General features: G+C 36.8%; 1 protein-coding gene across 1 annotated transcript in view; it reads left to right on the top strand.

The window, feature by feature from the left end:
* IARS2 (isoleucyl-tRNA synthetase 2, mitochondrial) overlaps positions 1-25,339 on the top strand; it is a 55,734-nt gene that overhangs the window by 7,737 nt on the left and 22,658 nt on the right. The window contains exons 3-12 of the mRNA XM_044266810.1: positions 1,335-1,494; positions 2,529-2,677; positions 2,764-2,813; positions 2,895-3,004; positions 3,086-3,176; positions 4,307-4,422; positions 8,286-8,455; positions 11,889-11,979; positions 13,248-13,399; positions 16,331-16,491. Of these exons, the coding sequence (XP_044122745.1) occupies positions 1,335-1,494; positions 2,529-2,677; positions 2,764-2,813; positions 2,895-3,004; positions 3,086-3,176; positions 4,307-4,422; positions 8,286-8,455; positions 11,889-11,979; positions 13,248-13,399; positions 16,331-16,491 (1,250 nt within the window). The remainder of the gene's footprint in view (positions 1-1,334; positions 1,495-2,528; positions 2,678-2,763; positions 2,814-2,894; positions 3,005-3,085; positions 3,177-4,306; positions 4,423-8,285; positions 8,456-11,888; positions 11,980-13,247; positions 13,400-16,330; positions 16,492-25,339) is intronic.

Below are 25,339 nucleotides of genomic sequence, written 5' to 3'. Positions count from 1 at the left end.
CCTCATGGCCGCTGCGTGGAGATGGAGGTCCAGGCTGCCTACGTGATCGCCACTGAGACTGTAGATGGGGTCTCATTGCCACCCACAGGGATGTAGTCCCCACTTGCTACTTGATTTATTTATTTATTTTGGGGGACACCATCCTGGCCAGGGAGGAGGGCTGAGGGTGTTCTGTGACAAATTTGCAAAGGTGAAAGTCTAGGCTCTTCATTCAGCTTTTGCTTGAAGGGGTGCCTGGTGAGATTAGAGCAGGTGGGCTTAACTTAACCTTGGTAGCCCATGCTGGGTGTCCTTAGTGGGGCCTGATTAAATAAATCAAGTCTCTAAAATAAACTAAGAAGGGAAATCAGTTATAGAACTATACCTAGTGAAGAGGTCTAGTGTTTTAGTAAGAATTTTGTCAATGATAGAGTTAACTATGATATTCTATACTTTAAGGACCTTATAAATTCTGCATTGATTTTATACTATTTCTTAACTGTATATAACTCAGGTTATTCATGTTAATAATGTTTTTAATAAGTAAAGCAAATTTATAACTGACATTTTTACTCTGGTTTTTAGGAGGTCAAAATTGTTTCTTAGAAAGGCAGTATAGGCTGCTTTTCTGCATATTCCAACCTCACAAACAAATTCTTTTTTTTTTTAATATTTTATTTATTTTATAAGTAGGCAGAGAGGCAGGCAGAGAGAGGGAGAGAGAGAGAGAGAGAGGAGGAAGCAGGCTCCCTGCTGAGCGGAGAGCCTGATGCGGGACTCGATCCCAGGACCCTGATTTCATGACCTGAGCCGAAGGCAGAGGCTTTAACCCACTGAGCCACCCAGGCACCCCACAAACAAATTCTTAATTCTGGGCATAATGTTTTTCACTTTGAAATCTTTTATTTGATTTGTTTTCTGGAGTTAGTGGCATTTTAAAACTTCAAATACGTGTTACTTTTGTATTTATGTAGAACTTGAGCTAATAAGTTATTTTGTTTATAGAAATCCTTTTAGAATTGGGCTTTCTCAGTGTTTTACAATGATATAAAGGACTGTAACTAAGGCAAACCTTAAGAGACTCTTAATTATAAGAAACAAGCTGAGGGTTGCTGGAGGGGAGAGGGGTGGGGGATGGAGGTAACTGGGCGACGGGCAGTAAGGAGGGCACGTGATGTAGTGAGTAATGAGCACTGGGGTTCTAGGCAACTGATGAATCACTCAATTCTACCCCTGAAACTAATAGCACACTATATGTTAACTAAATTGAATTTAAATAAAACATTTTTTTAAAAGGAATATAACTAGGTCACATGCTTTATGTATGAATGATGATTATCGTCTTATCTTTGCAGATTTTGAAGGATATAGCCAATCGGTACCATATGATGAGAGGTTCCAAAATACATTATGTTCCAGGCTGGGATTGTCACGGCTTACCCATTGAAATAAAAGTATTATCAGAACTTGGAGGAAAAGCTCAGAATCTTTCAGCTGTCGAAATTAGAGAGAAGGGTAAATAGTAAATAATCTCTGTTTCTGTTTTGAAATGATTATTCTTAAATGCTGGTTCCTTGGAAAAGCCATGTCTAAATCAAAGAGAGTTTCTGTGTTTTTTTGTTTTTGTTTTTTTTACTATAATGGGATTTATTAGAAACCAGGTTTTATCATAGCAAATTCAGATCCTGTTTAATTGACTTTTTTTTGTGAAAACTTATGTTCAGAGACTGAAGGATAGATTTGGGAATATTTCCAAGTCCATTTTTCAGTTCCTTGTTTTTACTTACTTTCCTGGCTGGAACTTGTTGTCCTATTTTGAGTGCTACACGAAAAGTCAATTCTAAAATACATATATATATTTTTAAAATTAATCTTATTTGATCCTTCAGTAGATTGGGTAATGGAGGAATTTTGTGTTCTAAAACTATTATATACTTAGATGTTATTGTGAAGATTTTTTACTTCACTGTAGAATGTCTTAGTATTGGCTTAAGCTAGATGTACTGATTACTTTTCCTGTGTGTAATGAAATAAGAATCATTCTCTCATTCTCTTATCTTAAATTAAGAAATAGGAGAATAATTTTTCCAGTTTATTTTTTTCTAATTCTAAGGTCGTTATATAAAGTCTGGAAAGTATTTTTGAAATTCTAATTAATTTTAGAATTTTAGTTATCTTCTGATCACCTTTAACTTTCAAAATAATTTTCCTATTAAATACATTTTATGGGGGCACCTGGGTGGCTCAGTGGGTTAAAGCCTCTGCCTTCAGCTCAGGTCATGATCCCAGGGTCCTGGGATCGAGCCCCGCATTGGACTCTCTGCTTGGCAGGGAGCCTGCTTCCCCCTCTCTCTCTGCCTACTTGTGATTTCTGTCTGTCAGATACATAAATAAAATCTTAAAAAAAATACATTTTATGGTATGCACACTGTGTACAATACCTCCATTTAGAGACCTACATACTAAACCATGTTTAAGAGTTTGAATTTATTGGTTTTCAAATACTTTTCTCTCTTAATTTTTTTTCTTTTTTTTTTTTTTTTTTTTAGCTAGATCATTTGCTGAAGCAGCAATTAAGAAACAGAGATCAGCATTTATTCGTTGGGGAATAATGGCAGATTGGAGTAATTGCTACTATACATTTGATAGAAAATATGAGGCCAAACAGTTGAGAGTTTTCTACCAAATGTATGAGAAGGTAATGAAGTATTCTTTTTCCTTTGAATATGTTAAATTATGTGTTATAAAATTTAAGCTTTCATATAATATATTTATCTTTTATAGGGCTTGATTTATCGATCTTACAAACCTGTGTTTTGGTCTCCGTCATCAAGGTATGTATGTGTTTTTAGTAGTTAAAGTGGAGACTTTTGTGAGTCCCTCAAATATTTATGTTTAATATTCTTAAACCTTAGGACTGCGTTAGCTGAAGCAGAACTTGAGTATAATCCTGAGCATGTCAGTCGTGCAATATATGTAAAATTCCCTCTCCTGAAACCTTCTCCCCAGTTGGTGTCTCTCATAGGTAAGATTTATTGTTGCTTGTGTTTGCTAAAGTTACAGAATTGTAACATTTGCTAGCATATTTGCAATTTTATTTTCACAGATGGTTCATCTCCTGTTAGTGTTTTAATCTGGACCACCCAGCCTTGGACAATTCCAGCCAATCAAGCTGTTTGTTATATGCCAGATGCAAAGTAAGTGTATCACTGTATTTTTTTTTTTTAATTTTTGATTTTTTTTTAATCAACATATAATATATTTTTATCCCCGGGGTACAGGTCTGTGAATCGCCAGGTTTACACACTTCACAGCACTCACCATAGCACATACCCTCCCCAATGTCCATAACCTCACCCCCCTGTATTTTTTGTTTTATCCACAAATAGGTTGATTCCATCATTAGCATTATTTTGGATTTATTTCATGTCATCGTTCTCTTAAAATTTAGTGAGTTATAATTTAGTTGTGATGTTCATAGATTTTATTAAGCTTTAAATGATTCCATTGAAGGGGTACCTGGGTGGCTCAGTGGGTTAAAGCCTCTGCCTTCGGCTCAGGTCATGATCTCAGGGTCCTGGGATCGAGCCCGCATTGGGCTTTCTGCTCAGTGGGGAGCCTGCTTCCTCCCCTCTCTCTGCCTGCCTCTCTGCCTACTTGTGATCTCTCTTTCTCTCTGTCAAATGAATAAATAAAATCTTTTAAAAAAAGAAATGATTCCACTGAAGACATCATTTCCAGCTTTTTTGAAAAGCGAAACAAATATGGAGCGACTGGGTGGCTCAGTCAGATAAGCTTCTGCCTTCAGTTCAGGTCACGATCCCAGAGTCCTAGGATTGAGCCCCACATTGGTTTCCCTGCTCAGTGGGGAGTCTGTTTCTCTCTCATCTCCCACCATCGCCCTATCCAGGCTTGTGCTGTCTTGCTCACTCTCTCAAATAAAAATCTTTACAAGAAAAGAAAAGAAAAATGAAACAAATGTAACAGATTGGGGCGCCTGGTGGCTCAGTGGGTTAAACCTCTGCCTTCGGCTCAGGTCATGATCTCAGGGTCCTGGGATCGAGCCCCGCATCGGGCTCTCTGCTCGGCGGGGAGCCTGCTTCCTCCTCTCTCTCTCTCCCTGCCTCTCTGCTTACTTGTGATCTCTGTCAAATAAATAAATAAAATCTTTAAAAAAAAAAAAAAAGTAACAGATGAAGTTTTTTGAAAGTAGTGCTTTTTTGATCATGCAATTTGTTTTTCCAAAATGATGTAAAACATTTAAAAATATTATCTGTGGCCTTTCTTTTTTCATTATTAGTAATTTTCTCTTAAAATTTTATTTTAGGTATGCTGTTGTGAAATGTTCCAAATCTGGAGATCTGTACATACTTGCTGCAGATAAAGTAACAGCTGTTGCTTCTGCTTTGGAAACAACATTTGAGGTTATTTCAACATTTTCAGGTAAAGGTGTACAGATATTCTGACCATCACAATTATCAGTATATCCATTTGATTTGAGTTTACTACTTTGCTGAATATTTTGCATTGTGAATCAAAACAGATATGGCCTCTACCTTTCTAGAATATATTTTACGTTGATTATAGTAAAGGAAAATATATATTAAACATGATAGGAATATAGAAAATATGAACACTGACAGAAGCACAACAGTATTTTTGGCAAATATCCAATTAAAATTAGGTAAATGTCGTTTGAACAATGTAGAATGTACAAATATCCTTTTAAAATTTTATTCAAAATTAAATCACTAAAAACCTTTATCTGATTTAATAAAAAGTACAAGGAAATAAATATATATTTTTTGGTATATGATTTTATTTTATTTATTTATTTATTTATAAAAAGATTTTATTTATTTATTTGACAGACATAGATCACAAGTAGACAGAGAGGCAGGCAGAGAGAGAGGAAGGGAAGTAGGCTCTCCACTGAGCAGAGAGCCCAATACGGGACTCGATTTCAGGACCCTGAGATCATGACCTGAGCCAAAGGCAGAGGGTTAGCCCACTGAGCCACCCAGGCGCCCCATTGGTATATGATTTTAATGAGGAAACTTAGTAAATTCTGAGAATTATTCTAAAGATACACTTCTATCAGAAGAATCCTTAGTCTGTAATTTGGGACTTCTAAAGTATTGACTGGTTTTGAAATATAATTATTAAAATCTCAGTGGGTTAAGCTGCTGCCTTCGGCTCAGGTCATGATCTCAGGGTCCTGGGATCGAGTCCCGCGTCGGGCTCTCTGCTCGGCAGGGAGCCTGCTTCCTTCTCTCTCTCTGCCTGCCTCTCCATCTACTTGTGATTTCTCTCTGTCAAATAAATTAATAAAATCTTTAAAAAAAAAAAAATCTAGGGAACTTTAAAATCACCTTTGATCTTTAGGGATCATACATCTTTGAATTTCTTGAGTTTTTTACTTAAAAAAAAAAAAAAATCACAGGGCACCTGGGTGGCTCAGTTGGTTAAGTGTCCAGCTCTTGGTTTTGGCTCGTGTCTGGATCTCAGGGGTGTGAGATCGAGCCCTGAGTCAAGCTGCACATTCAGCTCAGAGTCTGCTTGAGATTCTCTCTTCTTCTGCCTCTCCTCTTTCTGCGTGTGCTCTCTCTCTTTCTCTAAAATAAATAAATATATTTTAAAAAAACACATGAGTAGAATAAGTAGACACACCCCAAAATGGAAGGATTGCCTAGCTAAATTGAGAAGCCCTCTAAATATATCATTTCAGATACAAGCCAGTTAGAAGGTTAAGTAATCTTAACAAATATAAAAAGGGTTTTATGTCAAAAACAGGAAAGAAGCTACAAAATGTTTGATATTTAATACTATTTGATCCTTATTGGTACAATAAGTAGGTTAGAGGATCTGGTATATTCTTTATTCCAAACCCCCTCCAACCCCTTTTTCAAGCGCAGAAGTTATAGACTTCATTGACAAGTTAGATGTTGATGTAGAAGCTGATTGGCATTCTCACAAGGTTTTTGAGAGTGCTCAGGTAAAATTTTAAGATCAGCTTTCTGGATTGTGTAATTGTTTCAGATTATTACTGTCAGAGAATCATTAGGTTGCCATTTTGAGCCACTGCATTTCAGAGGAGTAGATACACTTCTCATATGTAGCAAAATAAATTGGTGACAGTTAGCTTATTACTTGTTAAGTAGTAGGAATTTTGAACAGCTAAAGTGGAATAATTTGTGTAGAATAGATTTGTCTTTCTAGAAAGATACAAATCGTTTTTTATTGTTCACTCAGAGTTCTTTTTTTTTTTTTGAGATTTTTAAATTTTTTTTAAATTTTTTAAAAATTTTTTATTTTTTTAAAGATTTTATTTATTTATTGACAGACAGAGATCACAAGTAGGCAGAGAGGCAGGCAGAGAGAGAGAGGAGGAAGCGGGCTCCCTGCTGAACAGAGAGCCTGATGCGGGACTCGATCCCAGGACCCTGAGACCATGACCCAAGCCGAAAGCAGAGGCTTAACCCACTGAGCCACCCAGGAGCCCCTTTTGAGATTTTTTTAAATTCATTTAACAGAGAGAGAGAATGCACAAGCAGAGGGGAACAGCAGGCAGAGGGAGAAGCAGGCTCCCTGCTGAGCAGGGAGCCCGATGTGGGACTCAATCCTAGGACCCTGGGATCATGACCTGAGCTGAAGGCAGACGCTAAACCAACTGAGCCACACAGGCGTCCCTATCATTAAGAGATCTTTGTTGGGAGGTGAGGGAAGGTATTAAGTGGTAGATACATTAAGTATGGGGATAAAGGATAGTTAATACATGAAATTTACTTCACCCTGACCCTTTAATTTCCATACTAAAAATCCATGAAAAGTACAACATAGGGTCATGGGGACTGGCCTTACTTATGAATCTAATTTAGAGAAAGTAATCAGTGAAAAGTAAACAGTAGATATCTCTAAAAATCAGTGTTGACGGTTTTCTTCTTTAACAGCATTATGAATTATCTTGGAAAAAATGCATCCTGAAGTATTCAAGTTTTTTCCTAGTAACTCAGGTATTTGAAATAGAAGAAATAAAGTGCCAAGTCATCCAAGTCAACCAGCGAGAAGAGCTTGTGATTTTTTTCAGAAAAGGGAGTTCCCTGTTATCAGTTAAAAGGGATTGTTAGTTTTTCTCAAGCCTTTTACTCACTGTGCTATTTTAACCAAAATGAAATCAGCAACAGAGTTATCTATGAAATGTCAAAGTTACAAGATTTTTGTTGTTCTAGTGATATTGAATGGGTTACTTTTTATTGCTCTACAGCTTGAAAAGAGGATTATAAAAGTGGAGGCATTCCTCTATGAGGACAGATTTTTTTTTTAAGTTAATATTATTTAGTTTGGGAAAATGAAGGATGATTTGTGGGGAAGATCTTAGGAGTAAAGGGGCCATTGGCATTTCTTTAATTATTGAAGAAGAGTAGATATGATAACATACTTACTTAGTACATGTTGGTAAATGTATAGGTAGAGCCAGGTAATCTTTTTGAAGTTTGGAGACTTATTTATTTTTGTTATTTTTACAATATGTGAAAGAAATGTATAGAACCCAAGTCAAGAAGTAGTAAAGGTGGGAAACATTACTAATGGTGTAGAAAAACTGATGATGGGTATGATACATGATTAGAGGCGCTGGAGTTAGATGGAACATTTGAGTCATACTTGCCCTGGAAGTTGATTTCAGTCATTTATTAGCCATGTAACCTCAGGCACATTGCCTACATTTTCTTGTTTTCTGATTTGTAAATGCAGATAATCTTAGGTGTTTTGTGATATTATGAAGATGAAGTAAGAATTTATGTTGAGTCCAGTGTACCCCGGGTACCTAGTGACTGTTAGGTATGATTTATTATCTCTTACCTTTTAGGGTAACATGAAAAACAACAACAAAGATAGTGTTATAACTTACTGGTCATTGACCTCTTGATCTACAACTTCTTTGTCCTTATGTTCCAAAAGCCATATATAATTTAGAGAAAATTAGAGAAATCTTCTTGGGCCCATTGGAGTTACCTGTTACAGCAGTTGCTAATATTTTAAATCATTTACTGTGTGGCAGGTATTGTGCTAAGGGCCCAACATACATAAAATGCTTTACCTCCATTTATCTTCATGGCAAGCCTCTGAGAGAGGAATTGTAATTATCCACGTATTACAGATTCCTAAAGGTCCCAGTACAAGTAAAAGGGGGACGTGGAGGGTCCTTCCAGATCCTGCACCTTTCACTTCCTGTTCTGTTGTTCTGTTGAAGAGGGAGCGGGTTGTCAGGTAAAGTAAGTCTTAATTATGGTTTTCTTTCCCCGCAGGTGTAGATTTGGAAACTGGTACTTGTGCTCATCCTTTAACTCCCCATAAAGACTCTCCTCTTTTACCGGCAAATCATGTGACCATGACCAAAGGAACAGGGTTGGTTCACACAGCCCCAGCTCACGGTATGGAAGATTACAGTGTGGCTTCTCAGCACAACCTGCCCACGGTACTTTGCCTCTTCTTTTCCTTTTTAAATACTGCTTCTGTAGAATTAAGGTGGTAAGTCCTAACTAGCACCTTTATTTGCGGGTGATAAGCCATCATCTTTGTTACAATTAAGTTATGAAGTGTTTGTTTGTTCAGTCCTCTAATGCCTCATTAATTCATACTAGTTGAGAAAGAGTTTCCCAACACAAAGTCAGCACAAAGTTAGAATTGAAAAATACATATTAAGCGGGACAGTTTTTTTCTTTCAAAATACTAATTCATATAGACAAATTACTTTTAGTTCCTGAAAAATGGCAAATAGGTTTTACTAATTGAAAAGAACAGTTTGGTTTTTATTTTTTAAAGTAAACAGACATTTTTTTAAAAAAGGTTTATTTATTTATTTATTTGAAGTTTTTTTTTTTTTTTTTTTAAATTTTATTTTATTTATTTGAGAGAGAGAGACAGTGAGAGAGAGAATGAGCGAGGAGAAGGTCAGAGAGCGAAGCAGACTCCCCATGGAGCTGGGAGCCTGATGTGGGACTCGATCCCGGGACTCCAGGATCACGCCCTGAGCCTGAGGCAGTCGTTTAACCAACTGTGCCACCCAGGCGTCCCTATTTATTTATTTGAGAGAGAGAGAGAGAGAGATATCACCAGTAGGCAGAGCAGCAGGGAGAGGGAGGGAGAAGCAGGCTCCCTGCTGAGCAGAGAGCCCGATGCGGGGCTCCATCCCAGGACCCTGAGATCATGACCGAGCCGAAGGCAGACACTTAACCGGCTGAGCCATCCAGGCACCCCTAAATAGACATTTCTAAATTTATGTTATACATGCCAATTATGGGAAAAATGGGAAGTTTTCCCATTTAGTTAAGGATGCATCCCAAAGTCAGCATGATGTATGTACATTGTCATGGATCTAGAAATTAATAAAGACTGAGTTAAAGATATTTTTAGTATATTTTACTTTTCCAAAATTTATTTTATTTTTCCTCATTATAAGTGTATTCAAAATGTTAAAAATAGATCTACCTTATATTCTGGTAATCACACTACTGGGTATTTACCCTCCAAAATACAAAGACACATGAGTGAGATCATAGGGTATTTGTCTTTCTCTGACTGACTAACTTCATTGAACCCGGCATTCTCCAGCTTCATCCATGTTGTTGCATATGACAAGATTGCATTCTTTCTTACGGCTGAATAATATTTCCGTGGGGTGTGTGTGTGTGTGTGTGTGTGTGTGTACACTCTATCTTCTTTATCCATTCATCGATTGATGGGCATTCGGGCTGCTTCCATAGTTTGGCTATTGTAAATAATGCTGCAGTAAACATGGGGTGCATTTATCTCTTTGAATTCATGTGTTGTTGAGTTTTGTAAGTTCTTTATGTATTTTAGATACTAACCTTCTGTGAGATACATTCCGTAGTTTGCCCTTTAGTCTTGATTCAATATGCAGAAACTTATTTTAATATAGTCCCAGTAGTTTGTTTTTGCTTTCGTTTTGGGAGACATATCTAGAAAAATGTTGCTATGGCCAAAGTCAGGACATTATTGTCTGTGCTCTCCTCAAAGAGTATTGTGGTTTTAGGTCTTATATTTAGGGCTTGTTTTTCTTTTCCAAGATTGCTTTGGCTGTTTGAGGTCTTTTATGGTTCCATACAAATTTTAATATTGTTTATTCTAATTCTGTGAAAGATGGTGTTGATATTTTGATAGAGATTGCATTAAATCTGTAGATTGCTTTGCGTAGTATAGACATTTTAACAATATTTGTTCTTCCAACCTATGAGCATAGAATGTCTTTCCATTTCTTTATGTCATATTGAATTTCTTTCATCAGTGTTTTATAGTTTTCAGAGTACAGGTCTTTCACCTCTTTGGTTAAGTTTATTCCTAGATAGTTTATTGTTTTGGGTATAATTGTAAATGGGATTGTTTTCTTAATTTCACTTTCTGCTGCTTCATTTTTAGTGTATAGGCATGCAGCAGATTTTTGTACATTCACTTTGTATCCTGTGACTTTACTGAACTCATTTATCAGTTTCAGTAGTTTCTTGGCGGAGTCTTTAAGGATTTTTTTTTTTTTTTTGACAAACAGAGATCACAAGTAGGCAGAGAGACAGGCAGAGAGAGAGGAGGAAGCAGGCTCCCTGCTGAGCAGAGAGCCTGATGTGGGGCTCCATCTCAGGAACCTGGGATCATGACCCGAACCGAAGGCAGAGGCTTTAACCCACTGAGCCACCCAGGGGCCCCAGGATTTTTTTTTTTAAATATATAATATCATGTCATCTGAGAGTTCTACTTCTTACCAGTGTGGATGCCTTTTGTTTCTTTATGTTGTCTAATTGCTGAAAATAGGACTTTGGGTAAAAGTGGTAAGAGTGGACATCCTTGTCTTATCCTGACCTTAGGGGGAAAGTTCTTAGTTGTTCCCTGTTGAATATGATGTTGGCTCTGGGTTTTTCATATAAGAACTTTATTGAGATATATTCCTCTAAACCTACTTTGCAGGGAGTGGGGTTTTTTTTCTTTTTTTTTCTATCATGAATGGATGTTGTACTTTGTCAAATACTTTATCTGCATCTGTTGAAATGAACATTTTTTTAATCCTTTCTCTCTCTCTTTTTTTTTTTTTTTTAAGATTTTATTTATTTATTTGACAGAGAGAGAGATCACAAGCAGGCAGAGAGGCAGGCAGAGAGAGAGAGGAGGAAGCAGGCTCCCCGCTGAGCAGAGAGCCCGATGCAGGGCTCGATCCTAGGACCCTGGGATCATGACCTGAGCTGAAGGCAGAGGCTTAACCCACTGAACCACCCAGGTGCCCCAACAGAGGCTTAACTCACTGAACCACCCAGGTGCCCCATCCTTACTCTTTTTGATATGACATATCACAATGATTGTTTTGTAAATATTGAGCCACACTTGCATCAGGGACTAAATCTCAAGTGATTGTGGTTTCTAATTTTTTTAATGTATTGTTAGGTTCAGTTTGCTAATGTTTTATTGAGGGTTTTATTTTTTTATTAAATTTGTGGTATGGAATGGCTGGGTGGCTCAGTGGGTTAAGCGTCTGCCTTTGGCTCAGGTCATGATCCCAAGGTCCTAGAATCAATCCTGCATCGGGCTCCTCGCTCAGTGGGGAGCCTGCTTCTTCCTCTGCCTGCCACCCCCTGTGCTTGTTCTTCTCTCTCTCTCGACAAATAAAATCTTTAAAAAATTAAAAAATAAAATAAATAAACTTGTGGTATATGTTTTAATAAGACCTTTTGCCTTTTGTGATATAAATGTATAAATCCATAGATTTTTATTAACTGCATAAGAAGTACCTAGATTTTCAATGTAGTGAAAGACAATACTGAGATGTTTTAAATATATTGTTTTGCTGGAGATTGTCATAAGATAAAATTTTTGGTACTTTAATTGTTGAAAATAACCCTTTGTAGGATTGTTTAGTGGATGAAGATGGAGTTTTCACAGATGTTGCAGGCCCTGAACTTCAAAACAAGTCTGTCCTTGAAGAGGGAACAGATGTGGGTGAGTGTCATGTATGTTGTTATCATAAATACATATTTTCTGAAAAGGAGCCAGCAGCAGCCTATGCTGGCTCTTCTTTCTATCGTACACTTTCATTAGAAACAAAAATCTAAAGTTGTATTTTATTTTGCCACATGGTTTAAAACAGAATTTAGGACTTTGTCATCTTTTGCTTTGAAGTTGCTCTCTGTGGTTAAGCAAAGCAGGACAGTCAACACCGAGTGATATTATTTTAGGGATACAGCAGTGTTAGTTTTATGGAAGGATGAAATCAAGCTTGAGGCTAGATGTTGACTGTGTATCAGACACTACTGTTTTGTAACCCTTGTAAATCACTAAGCCCATGTTAGCATTGTTTATGTCTTATGATCGTAGGGGTCCTCCAGCCTTGTCTTGGCTCTCTGACTTTTTATAATTATGGATCCAAGGACCAGGTACCGTGAAGACTTTTCTTTGCCCACACTAAGACTAAGGCTAATTAAACATGGTATATTACTTGCCTCGGACTACTGTTAACAATTACCATATATTTAATAGCTTGAAACAACAGAAATTTACTCTCACGGTTCTAGAGGCTAGAAGTCTGAAATCAGTGTTTTGCCAGGTCCATGCTCCCTCTGAGTGTTCAGTGGAAAAGTATTTCCTTGTCTCTTCCTAGCTTCTGGTGGCTTCTGGTAATCCTTGGCATTCCTTGCTGTATGGCTCTATCACTCTAATCTTTGCCCCCATTGTCACATGTCCTTTCCTCTTGTGTGTCTCTGTGTATCCTCCTCTCTTACTAGGCCACTAGTTATTGAATTTAGGGCCTACTCGAAACCAGTGTGACCTCACCTTAATTTGATTACCTCTGCAAAGACCCTGTTTCCAATATGGTCACATTCACAAGTGCTAGGGGTTAAGACATCTGTTGGGAGGATAAAATTCAGTCCACTGTAGCTGGTTTCTTCTGGATTTTTTGGAGACCATTTTAAGATTCATGGTATGAAAGACTATAACTATGAATTTCAAATGTGGAACTTTAGATATTATCCTATTTATCTTTCCTTTGCAATGAAAAGCACAGAGATGGCTTAATTTTGAGTCTCAGTAAGGTTTTATAGTCTCTTCTTTTTTTGCCAGGAAATTCCTAGATTATACTTGTTAGCTGTAAGTGGCTACTCTTATGACTGGCACTTGCTGGTCCAGGTTTAGTACTCCTGGGAATTAGGAGAATTTTCATAGTCCTTTTTAATTATATCTAATGTAAATTGTTACTGATTTTTTTCAAGTTATAAAGATGCTTCAGGCTTCAAAGCATTTGTTGAAGGAGGAGAAATTGGTACACAGCTATCCCTATGACTGGAGGACTAAGAAACCAGTGGTTATTCGTGCCAGCAAGCAGTGGTTTGTAAATATCACGGATATCAAGGCCACAGCCAAGGTATAAGAGACATCCTGTTGCGAGTGTTGGGTTCTTATTCCTTCAGCGTTAAAAAGTTGCATGTGAGGTTGAGGTAGGGTTTGGGGAAAGGGAGGGATTGCCGCTATGACGATTTGGTGATTTGGTTTCACTAAATTATAGTTTTAGAAGGATCTTGGATTTCTGTTCCTTCATCATGTGTGGCGTAAAGGGGTTAAGGGACTTGTCTAAATTTCCTGGCCTGTATAGTGAGAGTAGTATAGAATTAGGACAGAACTGAGTTTAAGAGGTCGTTTAACCTCTTATAACCTCAGTATCCTCATCTGTATGGAGTGGATAATAATGCCTACCTTGTGGGCTAAGTGAATAAAACTCCAGGACAGTGTCTGACATATTGTAAACATTTGGTAAAACTCTCTAAATAGAAACCCTGTGCTTCTGTAAGTTTGAAATTGCAATGCGTTTGAAAAATTGTTGCTTTGAATTAACAAATACTTTTACAATGGGTATTTTAAATATTAATATGTATTTGAGCTCTTTCATTCACTATAAATATGTGTGTGTGTGTGTCAAACAATCCTATTGAATGAAAGAGCTCAAATATCTATTTGTTAATCAGGCTGATAATGAAGATCTTTTTCATCTTTCATCTTAATGTAGAACCGCATTGAATTGGTTTATTTGTTGGCCTGGCAATTTGAAGCCATGCAAGCAATATACATTTTCAGTATTTGTATAGAGTGGGCAACTGTGATATGGACTGATTTTTTTTTTTTTAAGGATTTTATTTATTTATTTGATGGAGAGAGATCACAAGTAGGCAGAGAGGCAGGCAGAGAGAGAGGAAGGGAAGCAGGCTCCCCACTGAGCAGAGAGCCCGATGCAGGGTTCAATCCCGGGACCCTGAGATCATGACATGAGCCGAAGGCAGCGGCTTAACCCACTGAGCCACCCGGGCGCCCCTGGACTGATTTTTGTTTGTTTTCTTTTCTTTTATTTTTTTTTTTTTCATCCTGTGAAACTTGTTTTCCTTAATTGTAGATGTTAAGATTAATAACTTCGAGCTCTGCGCAGATTTTTTTTTTTTTTTTTAATTGAGGAACATCTAAGTTTGATGCAATAAGCTGGAGCCGGGTATTTGTTGTTGGTGGTTTTTTAAATTGTCCTTTATAGACAATTTTCAGTTCCTCTTTGTGGAAGCAAAATAATGTATTCCATGTTTCTATTACCCAAATTCAACATTAATCAACTTTAAGCCAATTTTATTTTATTTTATTTATTTATTTATTTATTTATTTGACGGACAGAGATCACAAGTAGGCAGAGAGGCAGGCAGAGAGAAAGGAGGAAGCAGGCTCCCTGCTGAGCAGAGAGCCCGATGCAGGGCTCCATCCCAGGGTCCTGGGATCATGACCTGAGCCAAAGGCAGAGGCTTCAACCCACTGAGCTACCCAGGCGCCCCAAGCCAATTTTATTTTTATCTTTGCTCCTCCTAACATCCCTATCTTTTACTCCTTACCCACTGGATTATTTTGAAGCAAATTTCAGGCCTTATGTCTTCCATAAATATTTCAGCATGTGTATCTGAAATGTAAGGACTATTTAGATGTAATTCCAATGCGACTGTTACCAGTTTATAAAAGTAATAGTTATTGCTTAACAAAATCGAATATACAGTCTATTCATTTTTCCTGGATTTTTAAAGCAAGTCTTTTTTTTTTTTTTTTTTGAGATTTTATTTATTTACTTGATAGAGATCACAAGTAGGCAGAGAGGCAGGCAGAGAAAGAGGGGGAAGCAGGCTCCCTGCTGAGCAGAGAGTCCGATGTGGGGCTCCATCCCAGGACTCTGGGATCATGACCTGAGCTGAAGGCAGAGGCTTTAACCCACTGAGCCACCCAGGTGCCCCCTAAAGCAAGTCTTAATCAAAATGAATTGCAGATGTTGCCATTCTGCCAGTAGGTGGTGCTACAAAGGGTTTTTGGGGAGGATTTTGTTTTGTTTTGTTTAAGATTTACTTATTTATTTGAGAGAGAGGGATGGGAGGTGGCCAGAGAGAGGGAGTGAGCAGTGGGGAGGCGCAGAGGGAGAGACGGTTTTGTGCAGACTCCCCTTTGAGTGCAGAGCCGGACTGGGGGCTTGATCTCAAGACTAAGATCATGATTGGAGCCAAAACCAGAAACCAACAGTCCAACTTTTAACCAGCTTTGCCACCAAGGCGCCCCCAGGGGGAGGATTTCTCGTAGTTGAGGTTAAGTGAGGAAAATGTTTAAATCACTCTGGAAATAGAAAAATGCTTTAATTAGTGGATATAGAGATTCTCAAAAATGAAATAATGTATTTTGGCCTTTCTGGAGAGTAATACTGGACATTATCCTATACAATTCATCTTTTGGTAATTGACAAATGAAATAAAAAACAACTTTTTGTGGGGCTGGAGGTAGGAGGAGTTCTTGAAAGAGAGTAAGTAAATGGGGAGTAACTGTGATTTTGAGAGTGTTTTCTGTGTTGTAAACCATACTATATGAAATTAGATTCTATTGTAATGCTTGTTTATTAACCTAAAACAGTAGCTTATTTTTTAAGTACTTAAAAATTATCATTGAAATCAAGCTTGAATGGATTTTAACTACAGTTTAATGAGTTTAATGCTTCTGCTAACCTTCTTATTGCCAATTTTGATCTAGGGTGCTTGGAAGTTAGTATATGGTTTCTTGTCACATCCTCTCATGGTGAAGTCTGCTCTAGATGTTATTTATTAGATCCTTTGTGGCCCTGTTTAAACTTAGTTTCATTTGGTCTAAAATCTGTAGTTTTTTAGTTTAGCTTTTTGGATATGGGGAGGGAGACATGTGAATAAACATCCAAAATAACCATTAGGATAAATCATGGCAATTCTGGAAAATTTGATCTGCTTACTCTCACTGGATTTGATTTGTGAATCAATTGCAGGAATTGTTAAAAAAAGTGAAATTTATTCCTGGATCAGCACTGAATGCCATGGTTGAAACGATGGACAGACGGCCATATTGGTGTATATCAAGGCAAAGAGTTTGGGGTGTTCCAATCCCTGTGTTTCATCACAAGACAAAAGATGAATTCTTGATCAACAGGTAGACTTCTTTCTACATATTTTTAGCATTTTAAAGTGAGCTGTGTTTTCTTCAAAAGTAGAAAAATGGACTGTTGAGAAGTGATACATGTTAAATCACATACTCAGTCTTATTGACGGGAGTAAAATATAATTTCAAGAAGATGCTTTCATGTGGTTGACATTTTAACAACTGTACTTTTTCAATCTGGATATTTAGAAGCGAGCCTCTGATACTTTTTCCATGGAATTCATTGTTTCTGTGTGCCTATAGCATTGTGCTAGAGTCAGGTGTCAGGAATCCAAAGATGAACAGGGTTCAGGAGGGGATCCCGGTATGCAGTTTTTCTTTAGGAAATAGAGTCCCTCTCTTACTTTGGGCTACTGCCTGTCCCTCCCTTCCTTCCTCTTCTTTCTTTCTTCCTTCCTTCTTTCCTTCCTTCCTTCCTTCCTTCCTTCCTTCCTTCCTTCCTTTCTTTCTTTCTTCTTTCTTAAAATTTTGTTTATTTATTTAAGAGAGAGAGAGAGAGAGCTCAAAACACAGGGAGCAGCAGAGAGGGAGAAGCAGGTCCCCACTGAGCAGGGGGCCCAACATGGGACTTGCATCCCAGGACGCTGGGATCATGACCTGAGCTAAAAGCAGACACTTAACCGACTAAGTTCCCCAGTTGCCCATAAGCTACTGTCTCTTAATAGAAATGGCATTATGTAATTATAGATCTTCAAAATTAAAGAAACTATAATGTTTCTTTAATGCACAAAATTATATTTATTCTAGTGATGCTTAACTTCCCAACGATTTCTTCTCTTTTCTTTCTCTTTTTCTTTTGAAAAGATAATACATGGGCATAGTCAACAGTTCAGGGTAGAAAAGCTTATATGGTAGAAAGAAGATTGTTTCCTGATGTAGACGCTAGACTCTTCTTGAGGCAGTGAACAAGATCAACATGGTCCCTGCTTTGAGATCATCGTGAGATCATAGGCTGGCTAGTTTATCTTCTAGTAAACTAGGGAGGTTTTTCGTCTTGCTGTTACTAACAGATATGGAAAGGGGAATATTAATCATTCCTTTTAGGAATACATCCTAAGTTTTCATTTTCTTTGAGTAATTTTGTTTTAATTTGGTAAATGGAATTTTTGCTAAATCATGTTTTAACATGAGTAAAAAGTTTGAGCCTATTTTGATAAATATTTTTACCTTTTATCACTTGAGGATCCAGGGAGGGCGTAGAGGCCAGAAAGTAAGGACTGGGGATTTCAAGAGACTGTAGATGTAGAATTGAATGGTGCCCCTACTTTGGGGTTCACCAGAATTTTTGCAAAAATGTTCTACTTTTTGTTGTCAGCATTATCAGTGTTTCTTTAGGGTTTTTAAAATTGTTGTATGTATTTTAGGGTTTTTTAAAATGTTGATTAAAGTGGGTTGGGTTTTTTTTGTTGTTTTAATCATCTAGGGGTGCCTGGGTGGCTCAGTGGGGTTAAGCCTCTGCCTTCAGCTCAGGTCATGGTCTCAGGGTCCTGGGATCTAGCCTCACATTGGGCTCTCTGCTCAGCAGGGAGCCTGCTTCCTCCTCTTTCTCTGCCTGCCTCTCTGCCTACTTGGGATCTCTCTCTGTCAAATAGATAAATAAAATCTTTAAAAAAAATCATCCTTAGCCACATATTAGGTAGTTCTTAGTGTTTTTTTGTGTGAAAGTTGCTTTCCAGTTTACTGTTTATTTTTCTTTTCTTTTTTTTTTTTTTAAAGATTTTATTTATTTATTTGACAGAAATCACAAGTAAACGGAGAGGCAGGCAGAGAGAGAGAGGGAAGCAGGCTCCTCGCTGAGCAGAGAGCCCGATGCGGGACTCGATCCCAGGACCCTGAGATCATGACCTGAGCTGAAGGCAGCGGCTTAACCCACTGAGCCACCCAGGCGCCCCTTTACTGTTTATTTTTAAAGATTATTTATTTGAGAGAGCACGCAAATGCGCGCGCGCGCGCGTGCGTGTGTGTGTGTGTGTGTGTGTGTGTATGCCTATGAGGGGGAGAAGGGAGGGGAGAAGCAGAGGGAGAGGGAAAGAGGAAATCTTAAGCAGTCTCCCCACTCACCGTAGTGCCTGGTGTGGGGCCCAGTTCCATGACTCTGAGATCACAACCTGAGCTGAAATCAAGAGTTGGACCCTTAACCATCTGAGCCACCCAGCAGCCCCAGTTCCTTCACAATTTGAATATCCATTTGAGGGCACCTGGTGGCTCAGTTGTTAAGTGTCTGCCTTCGGCTCAGGTCATGATCCTGAATCGGGCCCTACATCGGGCTCCCTGCTCAGCAGGAAACCTCCTTCTCTCCGACTCCCCCTGTTGTGTTCCCTCTGTCATTGTCTCTCTCTGTCAAATAAATAAGATCTTAGAAAAATATAAATAAATAAGTAAATAAATACGCATTTTATCTTTTCTTCATGGATGATCTGACACCTTCTGGCAACATGGCTCAGGGAAGAACTGAAGGCATTGCCTTGGGCAAACACCGAACCATAAAACAGCTCATTTGCTTTTGAGGATACAGCATTTGAGTGGGGCTTAATGATTAGGTAGGAAACAGGCCAAAGTATTTTGCAAGTAGAGGGATCAGCAGGAGCTGAGGGCGTGGAGGGGGAAGCATAGCACCTAACTAGGAACCGTAAAAGTACTGTGGGGTGTTGGGAGGAGGGTTTTAGAAAGATACACACCAAGTGAGATCGGTTGGGGCAAATTGTAGTGCATCTTGAATACTGGGTGAAGTAGTTTAAAGTTTTAAATTGGCATGAGGAGTGAGAATATATTTTAGGAAAAGTAACTGGAGGTTAGAGGCCAGGAAGTCATTGTAAGGCTACTTCGGTATTATTACTTCAGTATTACTACTTCAGTTTGGAGAGCTAAGGCTCTTTGTCCTAAATACCATTGCTCACATTGTTCTGGTAATTGTAATTCAGTTGTCTTGTAATTGAGAGCATGGTCTGATGTGAACCAGTGATACCTCAATACCTTAAAGTTTAGATAAATTTACACAAGTATTGTTTAAAATTCCACACTGTGGAGTTTTCTTTTAAGGAATGTTTATAAGACATTGTCATTGTTTCTCTCTCTCTCTCTCTCTCTCTTTTTACCATTTGAGGACAGAATTTTTAGGGAATTTCCTCAAAGTGATTCAGGTGGACATAAGTATATATTAACAAGAACAACAAATTGGATTATTTGACCATTATTTAATCATGGCAGTAAAATGTTATAAGTCGACTGGCAGTCACTAAGTTAGACAAAATAAATGTGAGCTTTGTCAGAAAAACACAAACAAATTTTCATCAGCTGTTATGTGTATTTTATTTATAGTCAATATATTCACACATTTGTGTTACAGATTATTTTCTGTGCATCTCCCATTGTGTTGCTTGCATGATGCTCATTGAATTCTGATTCTGAAGTAGAAGAGATATACAGAATATTGGCCTACAAAAATGACAGACAAACTTAGCCAAATTGTCTGTCAATTCATAGGTCATTTTCCTGCACACCGTTTCCAAGTGATGACTCTAATCTTCTGTTGTCCGGTCCTTCATGTGACATGACACTTGATTTAAGAAGATGGATATGAATTCTTAATGATTTGTCAGTTTTTCAAAATAGTATGAAAGGTTATCTTTTTTCCTCCATAAGCAAGTTAATCAAGTGACAATGATTTTCTGTCTTTCTTGGATCTTTCTACTGTCGTGAGTTGGTAACCATCAAAAGTAACAGCATCTCCACTGGAAATTGGCACACAGTCCACATGGAGTTGCTGTTACACTTGATAGCCCCATTAAGCAAACCAGAAGATTCCTTCTGCTTTTCTGGTTGAAAGTCTGTAAGTTAAAATTGTAATTATACTTTTTTCACAAAAGAAAATCTTGATTTTTTTCATGCTCTAAATAGATTTAGAGACTGGTAGATTTGAAACTCTGATGTTTAGTTTTGATTTGAATTAATGTTTTCATCTGCACTTTATATTTGCATTTGTATTTGCTAAAGATATAATTCCATTTCAGACTTTACAGTATTGATTTTTCTGAATCTGCAGTTATAATTTAGGTAGAAATCTTTTCCTAGTTAATAAAGATGAATACTTTTTAGCATTAAAAAAGGTAAAATTTAGGAACATTCGCCACCTAGAAAGGAAAAGAAGTTGTTTGTTTTGGATGATTATACCATTCAACAGTATTATTGCAATAATCCATGCTTTTAGGAAACTTAGCCCCTGATTTCTGGAAATTAAAAGAAATTTACTAGAAGCGATCAAGGAATTTCCAGTTCAATTTGAGTGCTAGTTTTGGGGTTTTTTTTTTTGAGATTTATTTTTTCATTTTAGAGAGAGAGTGTGTTCAGGAAGGGGGTGGCATAAGGAGAGAGAAGAATCCCAAGCAAATTCCCTGCTGAGTGCAGAGCCTGATGCGGGGCTTGATCCCAAGACCCTGGGATCATGACTTGAGCTGAAATCAGGAGTCAGGTATTCGACTGATTGCCTCACTGAGGTGCCCCTGTGTGCTAGCTTTAACTACCTCTTGCTCATGTTAAGAATAATGACCTTGGGGCACCTGGGTGGCTCAGTGGGTTAAAGCCTCTGCCTTCGGCTCAGGTCATCGGGCTCTCTGCTCAGCAGGGAGCCTGCTTCCTCCTCTCCCTCTGCCTGCTTCTCTGCCAACTTGTGATCTCTGTCTGTCAAATAAGTAAATAAAATCTTTAAAAAAAAAAAGAATAACGACCTTTTGGTGAAAAAATTTTATAATGTTCATTAAATTAAAAAATTTTTCTCCAAAATTCTTTCCTAAAGCTTTTCAAACATAAGTATAGGATTAAACTAAAAATAGAATCCCCCTTCAAATTTCATTGTATTCTAGAGTTGAATATATAAATTTAGTAAATAAATTGGAATCATTTAGCCTCTTACCTCATTCTTATTCCAGTAACTTGCAGAAGAAAAGTTGTCTTATAATCCTTAATATTCTCCTTTAATAAAGACAAAACACAGGAAACAGTAAAATGACAGCAACAGTTTCTTCCTTGCTTAGTGATCTTAATGCTGCATAACTTCTGATAACACGCTAAATAAGCCTTTAGCTCCATTGATAACAAAGTCTAGAATGATTGGATGGTGTTAAAGTGTCACACCGCCTAGTGAATTTTCACTGGTTGAAACCCAAGGAGGGACATGTAATGAATGTGTTTAGATAATGCCCTCGTGCAAAGTACAAAGTTTTATGATGGATTTATTGGTTTATGAAATACAGCATTAAAATGGAAGTATATAGATTATGTTGTGATAAATGGTTTCACCCACTTTTATCAGCAGTAATTTAGACTGACCTTTAGGTTATAAGTTAACTATATGTTTGTGTTAAGTATAGGATATTATTATCATAAGGGAAGAGTTCTTAAATTTCCAAAGACAAATTTGGACTTTTTCCTTCTATTTTTTCTGAAGAATACTCAATATCACTAAGAAATACATATTTTTAAGACAATATTATTTAAAATTGTTTTTAAAACTTTTTAAAGCATAATCTCCGTTTCATTATAAACAGTTATTCTTGTAAAATATTTATCCGTAAGGAAACAAGACTGATGTCTTTTGTATGAAGATAGATATGTAAGGATGTCTCACACAGTTGATTATAAGGGACCACGATGATGCAAAGAAATAATCTAAGTCAGTTTGGAAGGATGAATGTGCAGCTGTTAAAATGCTCGCTTAGCTCCTAATAATTGCCTAGTTCCCTCTGTATGAAAATCAAATAAATGTAGCCCATCCTGACATTTGGTTTTTGCTACATCTTATAATGACTATCTTTTAAGCACTTGTGTAGCATTTGCTTGTATTTCTTTTCCAAATTATCTTTTCAGATTTGTTTGATCTAACATTAAATTTATCTTTATTTAACAATGTAAGATAGTTACCTCAAGTTTTTATGTCGCCAGTATATATATATATTTTTTTTTTTTTTGAAAATTTTGTTTTTAAAATTCTCTGCCATAATTTTTTAGGGTCATTCAGACCATCAGAGTACAAGTCAAGGAAAAGTTCTCACTTTGTGGTACCAGATCTGTGTACTTAAATTTTGATTTGTTTGGATTGTGAGACTGCCGTCTTTGAAGTCTGCATTCCTATTATCATAAATTTTGTTCAGTTTTTATTCTCTAGCTTCAGAATTCTCTTTAGCTTCTTTTCCTCTTTTCAAAAATACAAGGAATATAATGTTCTAAGATCTCAAAACAGAACTGAGTGGCAGAACATAATGTTTATTAAAGTACATTTAGTACATCATTTTTTTATATTTCATGATAAAAAGTAAGGAAGCTCGTCATGCTTTAAATACTACGAGCCTTGCTCTGTTAATGAGGCAGAGCTTCTGCCCTCCCCTCTTTAAAGTGTTTCATAATTCTTTAAGTACTGGCTCATTTACACTACATAAAATATGTGATTTTACTTATGACAGCTTTTTTGAAGTAAGATGAAAAAAATAATCATTAGTGTAGATAACATTGTGTGGTTATGTCATTTGTAACAAGTATTCTTAGGTAAACTAAAAGAAGAAATCAGACTTTCCTCCTCACTGAAACAAAAACTTATTTTTTTAGAAACATATTTGTAACAAATTTAGTTAGACTAAATTAGTCTAACAATTTTAGTTAGACTCTAGAGTTGATTGACTAAACTTGGTAGAACTTTGCAGTTGCTTTAATCATTTGTCAGCTGCAAAATTGGGATCTTTCTTTATTGTTTGGTATTTTTAGTTAGAGTTCTAAAACTTCATTGAATTATCTGCTATTTAGGGATATAAAAAAAGAACTTGGTCTCATTAGAGGTGAATTTGGTCTTTTAAAATGGATGCGCATCATCTCTAATTTTAAGGTACTGAGTAAAATACTAGGACCTTTTCCTTTTTTAAGAATAAAATTTTTCACATAGCCTTCTTTTTGACAGCTTTTCCCAGTGTTCACAGAAACTGAAGCTCAGAGAAATACTATGATGTATTCTGCCAGTACCTAATAATTCACAGGTAGAATCCGGTCTTTGGACTTGGTGCTTGTTCTGTCAACACTGTAATCTCCAGAGACTGACTGGTTCCCTAACTTCGTCTCTGGGTTGGGGGTTCACTGTGTGTGGGTAAGGAGTCTTTTTGCCTTTGGTTTAGCAAATGCCAGGGAACGGAAGTGTGAATTTACAATTACAGTGGCGGTCTTGATAGATGAGTTAGAGAAGCTAAAAGGAGAAGTAAGCAGAGAATTGAACCATGATTTAGGACACACAGTTTTAAGGCCTGGCATTAACTGTGTCACTTCTGTAGGCTGTTGACTGACTGAAGGATCCCCAAGGCACAAACAGTGTGCCTGTCAGGAGCAACTAAATATTTTTTTGTTTGACTCCACATCGATAGTACTCGTAAAGTGCTTTGGAAAATACCATGTGTGGTATACACCGGGATGCTTTTATTTTGATTGATATTACTAATCCTCATATCTCTTCCTTATTTCCTAATTAAGATGAAATTTGAACTATTTGCTTTTTGTTTTATTTTTTAATCTATTTATTTCCAGCACATTTAAAACTGTTTTACTGTTTTATTTTAGTGTTTACCTAAAGTTACAGTCTAATGATAACATTGTAAGAGAAAAAGTCAAAATGACACTCATATTTAGAATCATTCTTTGAGTGTTTCAAAATTGGTACAAACATTGTATGTGCTGCAATTGTGTATATGTAAATGCACTTTCCTAGTATCTGTATAGAGGGGATTGTTCTAGAAAAATAGCTTTAGGTTATTCATATTTTCATTTCCAGTATATTCCTATTTTCTTTACTGTTAAAATGTCCGTGAAAACTATATAAAATAGTAATATATAACTAAATATTGTCATATAACTGGGTATTGCACAAAGTTTTTATGGTCTCCTATCACAAAAGTTTATCTTTACTGTTAAAGTCCATTGAAAATGTATGACTACAAGAAATATGGACTTGTGCCCATTTTAACATTGTTGTCGTTTTTAATTTCTTTAAAATAGATGCTGCTAGTATTAAACTTTTTCAGTCTTTCCTAGTACACAAACTTGGGTAAAAAAAAATTCCATTTGGAGAGCCTGATTCATAATACCCATTTGATTTTTGCTTCCCACAATGGTTTTTTCATAAACATTCTATCTATGAATTATCAGAGAGGTTAAATGATTTGCCCTACATAGTCCTGATTACTGAGAAGCAGATCCAGATTAAGAATATAAAGCTTTTCCAAAAAAAAAAAAAAAAAAAAGAATATAAAGCTTTTCCTATGCTCTACTCTTTCCATGTACGCCAACTCTTACGGGCCTGTAGTTAATTCTGTTACTTACATTAATGGAAAGTGGTAGAAGGGAAGATAATTCAAAAATTAGCTATAGTTTATGTATTTTAATCTGTAAATATTAATACGGGCATGTGTTTGGGTTAACAAAATTACTGTCTAAATTTACCTGACTTCAAAGGTAAATTAATTAAGCAATTTGAATAATAGCTAATGCTTATATAATACTTACTAGTATGTGCCAGATACTGTTCTAGGTATTTTATATATAAGCTTAATTAATATCTGTAATAGCTGTCTTGATGATGCTGTTATTATTTGCATTTTACAGACAGACACAGAAATGTTAAGTGTTGTGCCCAGGGTCACATATCTAGTAAGTGGTAGAGCCGGGAACTGCACCAAAGCTGTGTGGTTCCAGGGTCCACGCTCTTGACCATTATATGTCCCCTGACTCAATGGAAAGCAACAAAAGGAAACTGTGATGTCAATAAAGCTGTGATAATAAATGAAAAGTACATTATTCCTATAAGAAAATT

Source organism: Neovison vison, chromosome 10, assembly GCF_020171115.1.
Source record: "Neovison vison isolate M4711 chromosome 10, ASM_NN_V1, whole genome shotgun sequence".
In the NCBI taxonomy this organism is placed as follows: domain Eukaryota; kingdom Metazoa; phylum Chordata; class Mammalia; order Carnivora; family Mustelidae; genus Neogale; species Neogale vison.
Note: the sequence above shows the minus strand (reverse complement) of the source record. Positions and strands in the feature narration are given on the sequence as shown.